Source organism: Ceratocystis lukuohia (assembly GCF_044167205.1).
Source record: "Ceratocystis lukuohia strain C4212 chromosome Unknown Supercontig5_pilon, whole genome shotgun sequence".
NCBI lineage: Eukaryota > Fungi > Ascomycota > Sordariomycetes > Microascales > Ceratocystidaceae > Ceratocystis > Ceratocystis lukuohia.
The window spans coordinates 2945743-2960198 of NW_027263524.1; the positions used below are offsets into that span (position 1 = coordinate 2945743).

Here is a 14456-nt window from a genome sequence, read left to right on the forward strand (position 1 = left end):
TTGGCTTCCCTGAGCCTTATCGCGGGCCTCCCGAGAAAAAGCGCCCGTGCACTCAAGTGCACGATAAAAAAGGAGAAGCGGAAGGGAAACAGCAAAACAAGGGCCAAATAAGTAGTCGCTGTGTTGATAAGCAAAAACCCTGGCTTAGAGTAGAGTACAGTATTTTCTCAAGGCGAGTTACGATGTACATATTGATTCCGAGCCAGCCAGCCGACCAATCAGAATCTTTGTTTTACCCCTAGTTCTAGTTGGCGCAGCCCGCAGCGCTGTTTCATGAGAAAAGAAAAAAGGTACATGCAGCATAGTGTAGAATCCATACATAACCAAAGTATCTCTCTCGTTGGGCGCGTTATCTCTGGACACCTCCTATCTTGTCTCTTTCATGATGCCAATCCTTCCCCCCTCTTTTTATTTCCAAGCCAATCAAGCCTCCACAGAGCTCTTGCCCTTGCCTTTCTATGCTGTGCTTCCTCCGACCCTCCGAAGAGCAAAAATCAGTGGCCGGAACAATTCCGGCCACTGTGACTCCACTACAACGGCGTGACCCCACTTATTTTACTGCGCAAAACGAGGGTGGAAAAGGCCGGGCAGCGTCGGAGATAGACCACACCTCAACAAAATATTCCAAACTAGAACCCCAAAAAGAGCAGTGTAGCAGGGATACAGTGATACGGATTTTTGGAGTCAAATATCTGTTACGAAAGCAAATGATTTTAGTGTGTCTGCTAGCCAAAGAGGATAGGCCAGGCAGGCTGGCTTCTTACCTGGCCTCAAACAACAAAGGTTAGCGGACACTAGTTCACAAAATGCCTTATAGGACAGCAGTACTGATGTATCGTGTATGCAAAAGTAGCCACCATTTTTCTGCATCGACTAGTATACATTTTGCTAGAGTCGTAGCGACACACTCCCTCTTCTTTTGCAAAATCGTGGTCATACTCGCTCTTCTCACGATACCATCTTCTCCTCGCTAACCCCTCACCCTCAACACATTTGCTTATCGTTGACGCAAAAGGTCCACATGAGTCCTTTTTCCTCTGGCCTGGCAACAAATACGACGGTCAAAGGAAGACAGGGAAAATTTTTGACCAGATTTTGCCCAGTGTACCTCCTACCCCCTCTCTTCTCGTGGCCGGAACGATTCCGGCCACGGGGTATATTAACGGCTGTGAGCTCGCCTCGAGTCTGCTTCGATTCTTTCTTGCTTTACACACTCACCTCTCATCATCTGGCATTTCTATAAGTCCGAAAACTCATCTTCACGCCTTTCACTGCCAATTTTGTGTTCGTGCCTTTTCAAGACACCAACAACCACTTACACCAGTTATCACCACTTTATAACCCTAACCCTAAACACAGCACTCTACTTGTATCTACCCTTCCATCCCTTACCTTTCCATCCACGCAACATGGCTATCCAGAACATTCCCTTTGAGGTCCTGGCGGACGCTAAGCCTCATGACCGTTCGCTTCCGGCTTTCATGGTGTCCACGACTCGTGGCTTCCTGCCACGCATGGACCCCATTGTCCAGCTGCCTGCTGAGTTTGCTCCTCTGGAGCGGATCTTGGAGGAAATGCCGGTCAAGAAGCTAGACGGCTCCCCTGGCCTCCTGGCATCGAGCAAGCTAGGTGATGCCGTCAAGGACTTCCCCGACCTATCCGACAAAATCGAGCTGTACAAGGAGGATGTTCCCATGATGAATGCCCTGTACCGTGACTACTCATTTCTGGCCTCGGCTTATCTGCTGGAGCCCTGCCATGAGCGCTTTGTGAGGGGCGAGGAGTATGGCCTGGCTAGAGATTTCCTACCTCGCCAGATCTCTATGCCCATTAAGCGTTGCTCTGAGCTGTAAGTAGACTTGCCCCCCCCCTTCCCCCTTCCCCCTTCCCCTTGAGATCTCCTTCCACTACTTTGCGCACTACCTATTCCCCTTGCCTAGTGCTGCTCATTTGCATTCCCCATTCCCCAAAGATAAACAACCCGTATACTCATATATCCTATCTGCTATGTAGGTCTGGCTTCATGCCCTGGATGGAATACGCAGGCTCGTATGCGCTGTTCAACTACCGCCTAGAGGACCCCAAGGCTGGCATGGAGTACGACAACTTGCGTCTGATCCGCGCCTTCGAGCATGGACTGGATCCCACATCGTCTGAGGCAGGTTTCGTGCTCGTACACATTGAAATGGTCAAGAACTCTGGGCCTCTAGTGGCCTCCACCATGGAAGCGCTAGATGCGCTGAAGCCTGGAGCAAGCCATGCTACAGAGCTTGCCAAGCGCGTGGCTTTTAACAAGGGCATGGAGGGCCAAGTGACAGCGCTTACGAAGATCAACGCAGTGATGGAGATGATGTGGCAGAAGTCGCTGCCCCGCAAGTACACCAGCTTCCGCACTTTTATCTTCGGCATTACGTCGCAGAGCATGTTCCCCAACGGCGTGGTCTACGAGGGTGTCAATGATGATAAGCCTATGGCTTTCCGTGGCGAGAGCGGTGCTAACGACTCGATGGTTCCGCTGATGGACAACTTCCTACAGCTCCCACTGCCCGAAACGCCGTTGACTGAGATCCTAAAGGATTTCCGCAAGTACCGCCCCAGCAACCATCGTGAATTTCTTCTGTGGGTGCGCAACGAGTCTGAGGGCCTGGATCTGAAGGACTACGCGCTGAGCGTCGATGCCTCTCCTGAATCAGACGAGGAGAAGCAGGCTCTCAAGACGTCCCGCAGCCTGTGGCTGCAGTTGCTCAACCAGGTTCGTGATTTCCGCTGGAGACACTGGTGCTTTGCTCGCGAGTACATTCTCAAGCAGACGTCACACCCCACGGCCACGGGTGGCAGCCCCATTGTCACGTGGCTGCCGAATCAGCTGCAAGCTGTGATGGATGAAATGGAGGCGATCTACAAGTCAGTCCACGGCTCGTCAGGCGAGTGGGCGTTGGGCGAGATAGTGGTGGACATTATGGAGAAGGTGGAGAGACAGAATGACACGCTGAAGAAGGAGGTAGCCAAGTTCTGCGCAGAGCGTGGTGTTGATAAGAACTAGGAGAACGAGCGCGAGAATTGATTGATTGGAAGCCTCTGTAGTAGCGAAATCTGGTTCTTTGCTTTAATCATTATAACCAATTTAAATGATTGTGAGGATGCCCTAGACCCTAATTATGTATTAAGTTATGGGTTAGGCATGTAGTTGTGGGCCCTTCCTGTATTGGTATTAGGCATCGAATATGTGGGTCTTACGGAACAGTAGCGCTGTCCCTAAAACCCAAGGTAAAAAGTGTTATGGATTGTCTTTTGTTAAACTTGATTATATTAAGGGAAGAGTTTTCTCTCACGAGCCACATCGTGCTATACATATCTACGTAGTGTATTTACCCGATGTTGACCCGGATAGTGGCAGAATATCCACAACAAAAAGAAAGAAAAAAAAGAATCCCGTGCTGAAATGTTGAGTGGTTACACAACGAGAAAGAGCTAGAGAATGACTAGAGTAGCACGAGCATTGTGCATGTATACATAGAAAGCAAAATTGCGACTATGAAGACAGGGCTCAGGTAGCTAGACAAAACAGCAAGTTTGACGAAGAAGATGGTATGTATTAAGGTCTAGTGAGACTCCAGCCCTGGCTTCAAAAGCAAGTGGAAAGTGATGGTAGCTTAGATGAAGGACAGCGCCAAGAAGCTTCGCTAGCTTCGCTTAGTCTGCGGTGTGGTGGGCTCAAAGTCAGGGATGCGAGAGGCTAGATCTGGTGCAGTACTACAGCTGAATGGTTTAGCAATGTAGCGGCCCCTTCTTACCAACAAGACAGTGTTGCAAAAGCCGAGGTTGCGTTCCATGACGAAATATATGAGACGTTCTGCCAGCCAATAAAACGACAATCAAGTATATAATTCAAACAAGCATATCTAATTCCTAGGCCTTGGCATCCTAAAGAAGCTTGACATATTGGAGCGCAGATTGGCGAATGCAATTCCCCTCTGGAAGAGCCAGAACTAAGACTATGGGAAGGCTCCATTCTTCTCTGTGTAGACTGCACTTTTCAACACACATGGCGCAACTCTGTTATACAGGTATTCGTAATATGAACGACGGCTGTCGTTAGTAGAGACTATTTCAGCACATAGATTGCTGTGTATACGGCGTTAGTAGGGCGTATTTCACAGGAGTTTGCAACCTAATGCTCACAATTATATGGTATCCCGACACATTTAGGCGCTCTATACCTAAACAATAGATGATGCTTGCGGGATAACGAAGTCTAGGCTCTGATGACCGTCAAAATAGATTCTCGAACTGTAAATAATTTGCAGTGCAGAGGAGCCACAGCTGAAATGCCGGGTATGTATCTACAGCGTGATTTTCAATTCTTGTAAATGTCGACTTTGGGGGAGCTGCTTAGGGAATGTTGTAGAATACAATGGGCTCCTTCGCAGGGTATAGTCAGTTTATTGTATTGTGTTCATTGAATGCATCACCCATATCATGGTTCCCTAACCCTTTCTCACCAAATCCTTTTACTAGGTCACGCCATAGTGTAGAGAGTGAAGATATTGGGAACTGTCGGATGAACTGTATTTAAACAGGGCAAGAAACACATGAGAGAATATGCTGCAGTTGGCAGCAACACTGGGGCCAAGATCCTACAAAAGCTATTGTGCTTCTACCTCCTTGATAGTACTGAGGCTGGCCGTTACTATCGTGGTCTGCTATCATGCCGTGGAGATATTATCAAAAAGGGCACTACGCTGTGTATAGGGTGTTGGTCTGTGACGTTTGAGAGTTGAGATTCTCCCCAATTGCTGAATCTAGCAAAAATATCCAGCGAACACAGTCTTGCAAACAAATTTAAGCTGGAGCTACCGCATGAGTTAGAAGTCAGTCTTGATTATCCTTGTGCATTGTACACACAACAGGTCAGGTCTGACAGTCCCCCATCGCCAAGATCGTCAACAGGACTATTCCTAGTATAAGTTTCACTGCTATGTTCAGAAGGATTCCCACGTTTAGAAGGACGACGCCCAGGTAGAATCTAGTATCAGGGAATAGATGTGGTGTAATTTATTATATCATGCATTTCCGCGCGCAGAGCAAGGACGACACCGGTGGGGTACCCAAATATCATTTTATTTCGGTGTGTTGCAAAGAATGACCAACGGACAGCATGTAGGTGGTGTATATGCCTCTTGCTGCCCGGTGGCCTAATTGCAGTGGAAGCTTGGGCGTTTGTAAATGCAGATGTTATGACCGTTAACAGTATCCGTCGGAAAGGCCGATGCCACGAAGGCTTCTATTTTGCATGAAGGGCGTCATGAGTGGTTGGCAGTGGCCAATAGCCACAACGTCCGAGACACCTTTAAGTAGAAATGTGACAAGTCCCGCAAGGCGGTCCCCGTCACATCCTTTTCTACCAAGTAGATAGTCTCTATGCAGGCAAATTAAGCCAAAGTCTATTGTCATGAAGGATATTAGAGTCTGAGTCTGGTATGTGGTGGGTTTGCATTCATTTGCATCAAGGTCTGAGAAGGTATCATAAATCAACTCACAAACGAGACAGTAGCCGTTAAGAGGCCTATCAGGAAAGGGCCATCATGGGCTGGGAGCGAGGGGAAGACAGGAAAAGCTAGGGACTCTGGGGTGAGGTGGCCAAGCAAAACTCAACCTAGCATCCTAGCTTGGAACTTGCGGGTATATTTGGAAAGTCAAGGGTGTGAGGTGATGGAGGTAATCTTGGAAATTTATAGACAACAACAAGCAACTAAGCAAAGGGCCCATTTCATCTTCAATATCCAAAGTCGGGTCGTGCGTAGCCGGTGTGATGTGAGCACGCATTTAAGACAAAACTACTGGGGCTCTCTTAGACAAAGGGAAGCAAGACCCTGGATGAGAAGACGGAAATCAAACAAAACAAGCATGTTCTGAGTATTCCAGATGATGCATAGGCTAGACAGTCTGTTTGTTAAGGTAGCTGATTGCCACAAATCAAACCATCTACTCAGAAAATAGTCGCATCACATTAGCTGTGTTTGCACCGGCTTGTCCTCCATTCTCACCAATGCCTCACGCGTGATTTCAGGTCAACATGATGGGGAAATACCACAAATTGAAAGTGCGACACGATACCATTCTAGACGGCAGTGGTATGCATAATGAGCGACGTGGCGAAGTAGGATTTAGCGGCAGACCATCAGATTTATAGCATAGACTGCACATACTCATGTATTAGCTAATCTTGATACGGCACTATCTTTTGCCCATAAACTCTGCCTAAACCAATATCGGACCTCAAGATGCTGTAGAAAGCAAAGCTACAAGATTACACATGTTATCTCACAACTTGCTGCCGTTGCAACAAGCATTGGTGGTACAGACGGAACTATCAGAAGTATGGAGATCAGAAAGCCAGTTATGAGTCGATAAAGTCGGATCCATGTCTCTACAACACAGAGATGAACACTGGATGACATGCGTATCGCGTCCAGCATACCAGCACAAATAACTATGCAACAAGCATTTTTATTCTTACGAAAGTTAGACAAAAATAGACATTGAAAACTGAACCTGCGACTATAGACTCTAGCACCTCTAAAAAAGTGATTGAATAATAATGGCACGAGAGAATTGCCCACAACTCCCGCTCAGAGCTAAAATTTAATAGATATAACAATTGCAAGCCTGAATGAGTTAAAAGTTTGCAAATACCTTCTATTTTGGCCGAATTCGATGCAAGTGAAATAGTTGAGTCTTGGTGGTGGAATTCTTTTTCGTTTAACGAAAGGCTAGGGCTGTCAAAAGAGTGGTGGTGCATGGTAAGACAAGGAATCAGTATGGGAAGACTTCTAATGTCCCGCTGCAGGCAGGTCATCTATTATGAGCAAAATGCTATGAAGATCCCAACCCTGATCAGAACTACACCGGGAAAGCAAGCGCCCGATGTAGGTGCATAGCACATGATACAGGGCAGAGATTTAGAGCTTGATCTTTGGACAATCAATCTACATGCTCATTTTTCCCCGTACAATATAATAGACGTAGATTCCAACTGCCCATTTATTCTATTTATGTCAAACTTTTATTCTACTTTCTCGACGGAACAGCAGTTATGTTGTGCTGGCTGTGGCGGGTAGTTGGATATTTCCTATTACCATTCTAGCCCTGCCTCGATTCCTTCTACATTGTACGTATCAATCAACTGGGATGTTGCTTCGCAATGCTTGTGAATAGTTTTCCGTTTGTCAGCAATTTGCATGTATTTTCTCTTTCATTAGAAACGGACCATTCTGATTAGAAACAAGGCTTAGTTTGAAATAATGAATACACCATTCCTTCCATGCCGTGATGTTCCTTATAATCTCAGCTTGACTTGCGAGGGCGAGCTAACTGTTGACATTCCGAGCACAATATTCACGTAAGCGTAATCGCAATGTTAGTCTGTGCATTCTAAGATGTTGCCCGTTCCCGGTAACTCTCCGGAGGCATCCATTTGTCCTTAGCTCGGTTAGCAGCAACCCATAGCTGGGTAAACAAAGGTAATGTTATGGGACAAGTAGTTATTACATTGATACCGTATGAAAAAAGACTTTATTGTGCAGAATAGATCTTTTGTTTGAACCAGTTGATTTATTCAAGGTTTTACTTATATACACTAGTTACGTCCTTGGACTTCATTCCTTTTGTATTGTGCTCACGAGGATTCATGATGGGGTGTCAACCTTTCATGGGTGTTCAGCCACAAGAGGTGTGGGTCCTGGTTTTAAAGAAGTGGGGCATGCATGTGACGCCACTTAACATATATACCGCGCCACGCAACAAAACCCTCAAAGCTAAACTAGTTTCCCTCAATCTTTGACATGCTCTGTACCACCCTCGCTGGAATTCTGCCACTTTCACCGCCTTCCTCATCAAGCATGACCGGCCTTGTCTCCAAAACTCGGTGTAAACCGTAACAGGTAATACCGCTGCGCAACTCCTGTGGCCATATATAATGATTAATCAGGACTGGTTTGAGGAAAATAGACTCTTTCTGTAATGATCTATGGATCATGTATGATTCAGGCCCTGCCCTCACCCAGGAAACCATACGATGCGCCAAAAGCCCCTTTTCTCCCTAGCCCTTTCTCCTAGTGCCTCCTCCTAGCATCTTCTTAGTGTCTTCCTCTAGTCCCTCTGCCAAAGTGCATATTTCCCAATGTACATATAAACCACTCAACCACCATCGTTAGCATAGCTCACTTTAGTTTCTTTTAGAACTTATCGAGTTCTTCTTTAATACAGAGCTGTTATACAATTGAATCTCCTTGTATCTCGTGAAGCCTTACACTTTCAAACCATTCAACTGCAATATGGTCATCAGTCCACCCATTTAGTGAAGCTATGTAATGCCAGTCGGCCATCTTCGAGGGACCTCTGTTTCTGGAGTTCTTTACCTTTGAATGTCGTGCCAGGAGTTAAGGCACGACTATCAGTAGTAGTAGCTTCGGTAAATGAGGTCCAATTTTGAGTTTGTCATCCCTTGAGAAGAGTCTTCCGCTTCAGGTTTGCGCCTTCGACTACCAGCCTATCCAGCCCTAACAAAGAGAGTCTAGCCAGTCAAATTTCGAAACCATAACTAGTTAAAACAGAAATAGAGGCCTGTCAAAACCAATCATGATGCCCTCTTCGTCAACGTTAATACTGTTCTCAGGCTGAATTCAGCCATACTGGCCGTCCCTGATATCGAAGTACCAATGAACCACTTTAGGCGTGAATGAGTTAAGCCTATTAGCTTCTTGATGTCTACCAATCTTGATACTAAGGTCCGAGCGGCGATTAATGAGTCTAGCTACCCAGTTGTGCTCTAATTCCAGTTGGTCGCCTTGTTGTCTTAGCAAACCGATAACGCAAGCACGGATCTAATTGTGGGACCGGACGTACCCTAGAGACTCCTAATGAAGAATCCAGGGCACCAATTTGTCTTCTTGATTCTTAGATAACTATTGACCAGACTGTATTTGCTCCTTCACGGCCGTCTAACCGTTAAGTCTGTCGATTAGAGCAGTTCGAGGCACTTCCCTTCGCCGAGCCGCCCGGGAGGGTGAAAAGCCATTATCAATGACATCCAATATAGCCCCAGCCATGTCGGCTTCTATCTATTTCCAATGAAGCCATGGTGAAGGCATTCTAATCATGCTGTGAAATAGTATCAAAAATAATGTTGGAAAAGAGTGGTAAGGAAATTGGGGACTGAAATGGTAAGATTTCCTTACTACTACCCACATGCACCAGGTATCTCACTCAAAAGTTTGAAGACAGGAATAAAATTTCTAATCAATTCTAACCTCAATGGAAGAAGCTACTTTTAAATAATCTTTATTCTGGTCGAGTTGTATGTAAATGAAAGTGTTGAGTTTTGGTGGACAATGTTTTATTTTGCCTGGTTCAAGGAGCTGCATGGTGTCTACATTTTAAGTTGACTAGATTTGTGCTACATTATTTGCCAAGTTTCATATCTGAGTAGCAGGAGCAGCTTTTGCAATACGAAATCGTTACGCGGAGATTTTGTTTAAATTATGCTTTATTTGCCCAAGACTAAGTAAGCCTCTGCGACAGAACCCACGGTACCGCTGATATTGACTGTGTAACCATCATCGTCAAGCCAAGAATTACATGCGATTGTTATTTATTTACCTTTCTACCGCATGATGACCTAAGGGACATTCCGTTGATAGCCGAGAGTGACATGGCGTATATGTAGCACTGAAGAGAAAACACGACCTCGGTCAATATGACGGATTTGAATTAGTAATTATTGAGCGATCTATTCAACAGATAGCTAGCATTTTAATGCGATTTCAGCACGCGCCTTGCTTGGCAAGAGTTTTATAGTTGATTACAGGCAGAGTGTAAGCATTGCTCCGCGTATACGATAATATGGGTGTGCCAGTATATAGTAAGGACCTGTGATTTCGCGACTATCCCCAATATGGCCTCTTACCCCCATCAAAAGCTCTGTATCGGGAGGATGGAAAGAGATAGATAATACCAAATCGACGGGGCATTGATCTGGATGCAAGATAGTATAACTGCCTAACAACTAATACTAATCACCAGCTTCTTGGTATGTTGAAATCAGGTTCGAAAGGATTCACTCACACAGTAACTATTGGCCTTCACTTGTATTTGCAATGCTTCATCTCCTCCTTTACCACGGCCCTTTAATTTATCCCACTATGCCATGCGCCCTGATAATGCCCTTTACAACAGCGGCACTCGATGTGAGTCAAGGCGATTATCATGGAGCACATTGCGGTATTACTGGCTATGGCTAGAAGACGTGTGTGTGTCTTGGTCTCGTGTTTTGAACCATAATTACTGGATGTGGCAATTCTGTTAAGGGGGGGCTGACTATCGCTAAGCTTGGAGCTCTACTGATTGAGTAAGAAGAACAAGGAAATCGAGATATAATACTATTAGTAATATGTAGCATTCGCAAATCCGACGAGTCTCCTCTCCCCCACCCGGTATGACTTGCCCGCGATCTTTTCTAGATGTGGAATTCGAGATGCAACTCCAACAAACCACTTGCATCCAAGCGAGCCGGATGCTAGCCTAGCCCGTTGAGACTAGCCCTCTTTCCCGAAAATCACTATAACCCTACTAGAAGATATGATCTATTTGATTCTTGGAATGCTGCAGGGGGCTTGCACTCTCGAAGTTAAGGGCAGGCATTGAGAAAAGTGTCCGCGAATAAGAAACGGGAACTACGACACAGAAAGGCGCGTCGCATTAAATCATCTTGCTCTAGAATCAAGCCACGTACAGGCGCTGCCTCAACCACGACAAACGTTATTCAAGGACATGATGTATGGGCGAGTTTCAGCCTGCACGAAATCTGTTCTAGTTCAGACTCAAGTGTAGGAGGGCCTCTAGAATCACATGCTTATGTCTGAGGAAAATTGCCATTATTGTTAATATAGCTCATGAATACTGCAAAGTTAACTGCAATTAAAGGGAATCAAAGAAGCTTACAGGCTTCTGCTGCAGGTATGCCAACCATTAGCTTGGGATGCTGTCTTGGCAATTTGCCCACTCATATATAGGCATTACTAGGAGTGAGAAGAATAATGCGACTTTTAAACCAGTGTACGATTGTCCTAAACATCCTTCGATACGGATGCTTTTCTTTTTTAACAGATGAAATTACAGTTACAGGGCCTGGGCTACTTTTAGTCCTTCAGCGAATCAAGACCAAAATACAGTATCTGACGAGCTACTAGAAACTACAATATTGATCGCAAATACACTGGGGAGTAGAATAGACGGCGCACTCAATGCGAAACTCTGGCTAGTTCCGTGAAATTTGCTCTATCCGTTGAAAAACCATGAGTCACACTTATCTCAAATCCGCATTCAAGAGGCTCCTCGTCCCCCCCTTTCGACTGAGCGGTGTGGAAGGTATAGATGATCAGTCTTCTTCCAGACCACCAAACACAACTCATCGGCCAGCATTAGGCCTGCAACTGTGATTGCCCGCCTGTGGGCCGTGCTATGTAAGAATGGGTTGACGGTATTTATGGAAGAAGATGGCTTGAGAGTAACAAAATAATTATATGACATAATGAAAAAAAAAGAAAAAGGAAAAGCCTTAGTCTCGGACCAGACGAGAAAACAGAAAGGGTAGATGCAGGGACTTCTGCGCAAAACACAATTAGGAATTGTCTTCCGTGGCCGGACTAAAAGCTGAGCTATGAAAGGAGTTCGGTATAGTTGAATTTCCACTTTTCCGGAAGCTATTCACAGACTTGACTTATAGAGATATTATGGGAGCTATGGCAACTCTGTTATCGTGTGCCTTGACGCCGAGGTGAGCACAGCTGCTATATATCGCTTTTAGATGTACGGCATTCTTGATGCCGATGTAGCTCTAGCGATGTAGAAATAGTAGCATAATTGAATGTGTTCAGGCCTATTTGAGAAGCGTCCGGACAAGTATATAAGAGTTCCTCGCCTCGCAACATGTATCTTCTTTTCTTCTTTCTCTAGAACATCAGTTTTATACTTCTCATATCTCGACTTCTCTTACAGCCTCTTCTTGCCACTCTCTTCTTCTTCAATCCTTAATTTTGTCACAACATCTTTGCTCAGCAATCATGCAACGCTGGGCTGTTACCCTGCTTCTCGCTTTTGCTGCCAGTGCTCTGGCAGCTCCTGGCAGCCTTCAAAATGTCGGCGAGAACAAAAACCTCGATGGCGATGCCAGTGTTTCTAAACGTGTGATCGTCGGCTGTGGGTTTGTCAACTTTGATGACGTGGGCTGGGTTTGCATTTGCGTTGACGACCAAACAGGCCCCTTCCCGGCTGACCCTGAATACTGCGCAGAGTAGGAGTTTGCCAGCCTTCGGTAGAACTACCCTGCATAGAGATAGCTGGAACCAGCATAAGATTGGCAGTGACTAGCAGTCCCAATCTCCTAAGCTATCTTTCCGTCAAATACTTTAGCTAAGCTATGCTACTAAAATAAATGCATATATCATTGTCAACTGTCCAATAATTGCTCGATGTTGAACTATTGGAATGATTTGGTGTAATTTTGAATTGCTCGTGTTCAACCTTGGCCTTTAGCAAGCTACAGTCCAGCAAGTTGTAGCAAGATCCTAAACTGAACTTGAAAGGACCAGTGATCGATTTCCAACTTAGCATGTCGATCTCATCAAGTTGCATAGTCATAACTACCTGCAATAGAGATCAAGACATAGTATTTATCCCATGCTTGGTAGGCATCCCGTATTTCTTCAGTTTATATGTTACGCAATCTCTAACCTTAAATGCTAATTTGTCGATTGTAAACAACGGCAGTCGGAGAATGTTTACCGAGTCCACATGCTGGTGCCATCTCAGTCATTCAACTAATCTTAACTTGGTTGTTTAAGCTCAAATTAGAGATCCCAGAGTTAAATCCTTGGGCTCTAAATACTACTACAAAAACACAATGTCCTCTTGTGTAGAGGGCTAATCTATTAGGCCTAGCGGTCGCAACACTTCTTACACTTGAATGCATGATGCTAGTGCATTGTTCTTCTTACTTAGGTATTAAAAGGACGTTTAGGTCAAATCTCTTAGACTTTGGCACGGCACTGGTCAGGACCAATAAAAGGTCTTATCTAAGACGAGAGAATTGACCGCTCCTTGGAAAAAGCTCCTGGGAAACCAGGATGCTCTACAGCGTGGTCTCGCTAATAGCCCTAGCCGCAGGTGCTCTTGCGCTATGAGATAGCCCGAGTCACCAAACATAAAAGCCCAAGAAGAGAGAATTAAGATACATGGCGGTTTTATCAGGCTTCGAAGCATCGTAGTAGAAGAGAGCGTCACCTATCACCATTCAGAATATACATGCTACTAGCTTTATAAATGGCACATGCTTTCATGAACTGACTTTTTTGGGAACAAAGAAGTGGTAGAGAGTGGGTTTTTGTCAGTAACCTAAGTCACGGTTACCAAGTTGTTGACCCTGATCCAGTTCACCCTTACGTTAGGGTTAGCATCAAGACATCAAGGGTCTTCATCCAAGGCCCAAGCGCTCGACCCAGAACATGGTAGCAATGGATATATAAACCGGCCGAGATCCGTCCCTGGGACTAGACTTAGATAGAGATAGATAACATTAACAATCACTCAATCCTCCCTTCTTTCTCTTCTTCATAGGACATTCAGTACGTCCTTCAAATATTTACTGTTAGTTTTTGGCTGCTGCTCTCAGGCTAGCTTTTGCATGCTGCAGGTGATGGCCCACACGGATACGGAGTCAAATAACCTTGTTAGTCTGGTCAAGCTAATGATTATCAGGAATAGGATCACACCACAGTGCAATATGGGTCTCGATCAGGGGAATGATGCCCCCATATTGTTAACAGTATTACTCCTCGGATCCTAGCGCGAGCAACTTGGATCGTGGTTGGGATATTGTATCCCACAAGCTCCCTGTATTTGTCATTATCCTCTGCATTTTCATCATCATGATAGTCTCCTTGTAACAAGCACTGATTATCTCAGATACTTGGTTATAGAAACCTATAAAGGTATTTAATGAGTCCCATAACTTTCTATAGAGGCCTGATCACTAGTTCCCTAGCCTCAGAACCTAGTTTTCATTGGATTTATGTCGGGTGCGTCTCGTCGAACTACGACCCTACTCCGGCTTTTCGTTGAGCAGCTGGATTTATTGACGACAAAATGTGAGACCCATCGAGCCAACAGCCTTTTAGCTCAAGCTAAATTGCGAACTCAACCTCTTTGTGAGTATCGTGCAACAGCCTGCAAATAAGACAGTGGCGGCTAACAGGGGGCTGGGGGACACTACTTACCTACAGAACGTGCTGATGCATTTTTCCAGACTCCAAGTTGTTTCAAGAGGGTTTGTAGTTACAAGTCGTAAAGGGCACCACAATAGCTATAGGCAGACAGCTATCAGTTGGATCTGCCCAATC

The 14456-nt window shown here is 45.3% G+C and overlaps 2 protein-coding genes across 2 annotated transcripts; both read left to right on the forward strand.

The window, feature by feature from the left end:
• Positions 1-1409: 1409 nt before the first annotated feature.
• HOO65_050625 (indoleamine 2,3-dioxygenase) lies at positions 1410-3043 on the forward strand (the record flags this gene model as incomplete). Its single annotated transcript, XM_071003324.1, has 2 exons — positions 1410-1849; positions 2014-3043. 2 exons carry the CDS (start codon positions 1410-1412, stop codon positions 3041-3043), a joined length of 1470 nt encoding a protein of 489 aa, XP_070858684.1.
• Positions 3044-12122: 9079 nt separating this feature from the next.
• On the forward strand, positions 12123-12356 carry HOO65_050626 (uncharacterized protein; the record flags this gene model as incomplete). Its single annotated transcript, XM_071000973.1, has 1 exon — positions 12123-12356. The coding sequence occupies one exon, from the start codon at positions 12123-12125 to the stop codon at positions 12354-12356; it is 234 nt and encodes a 77-aa protein (XP_070858685.1).
• Positions 12357-14456: the final 2100 nt, after the last annotated feature.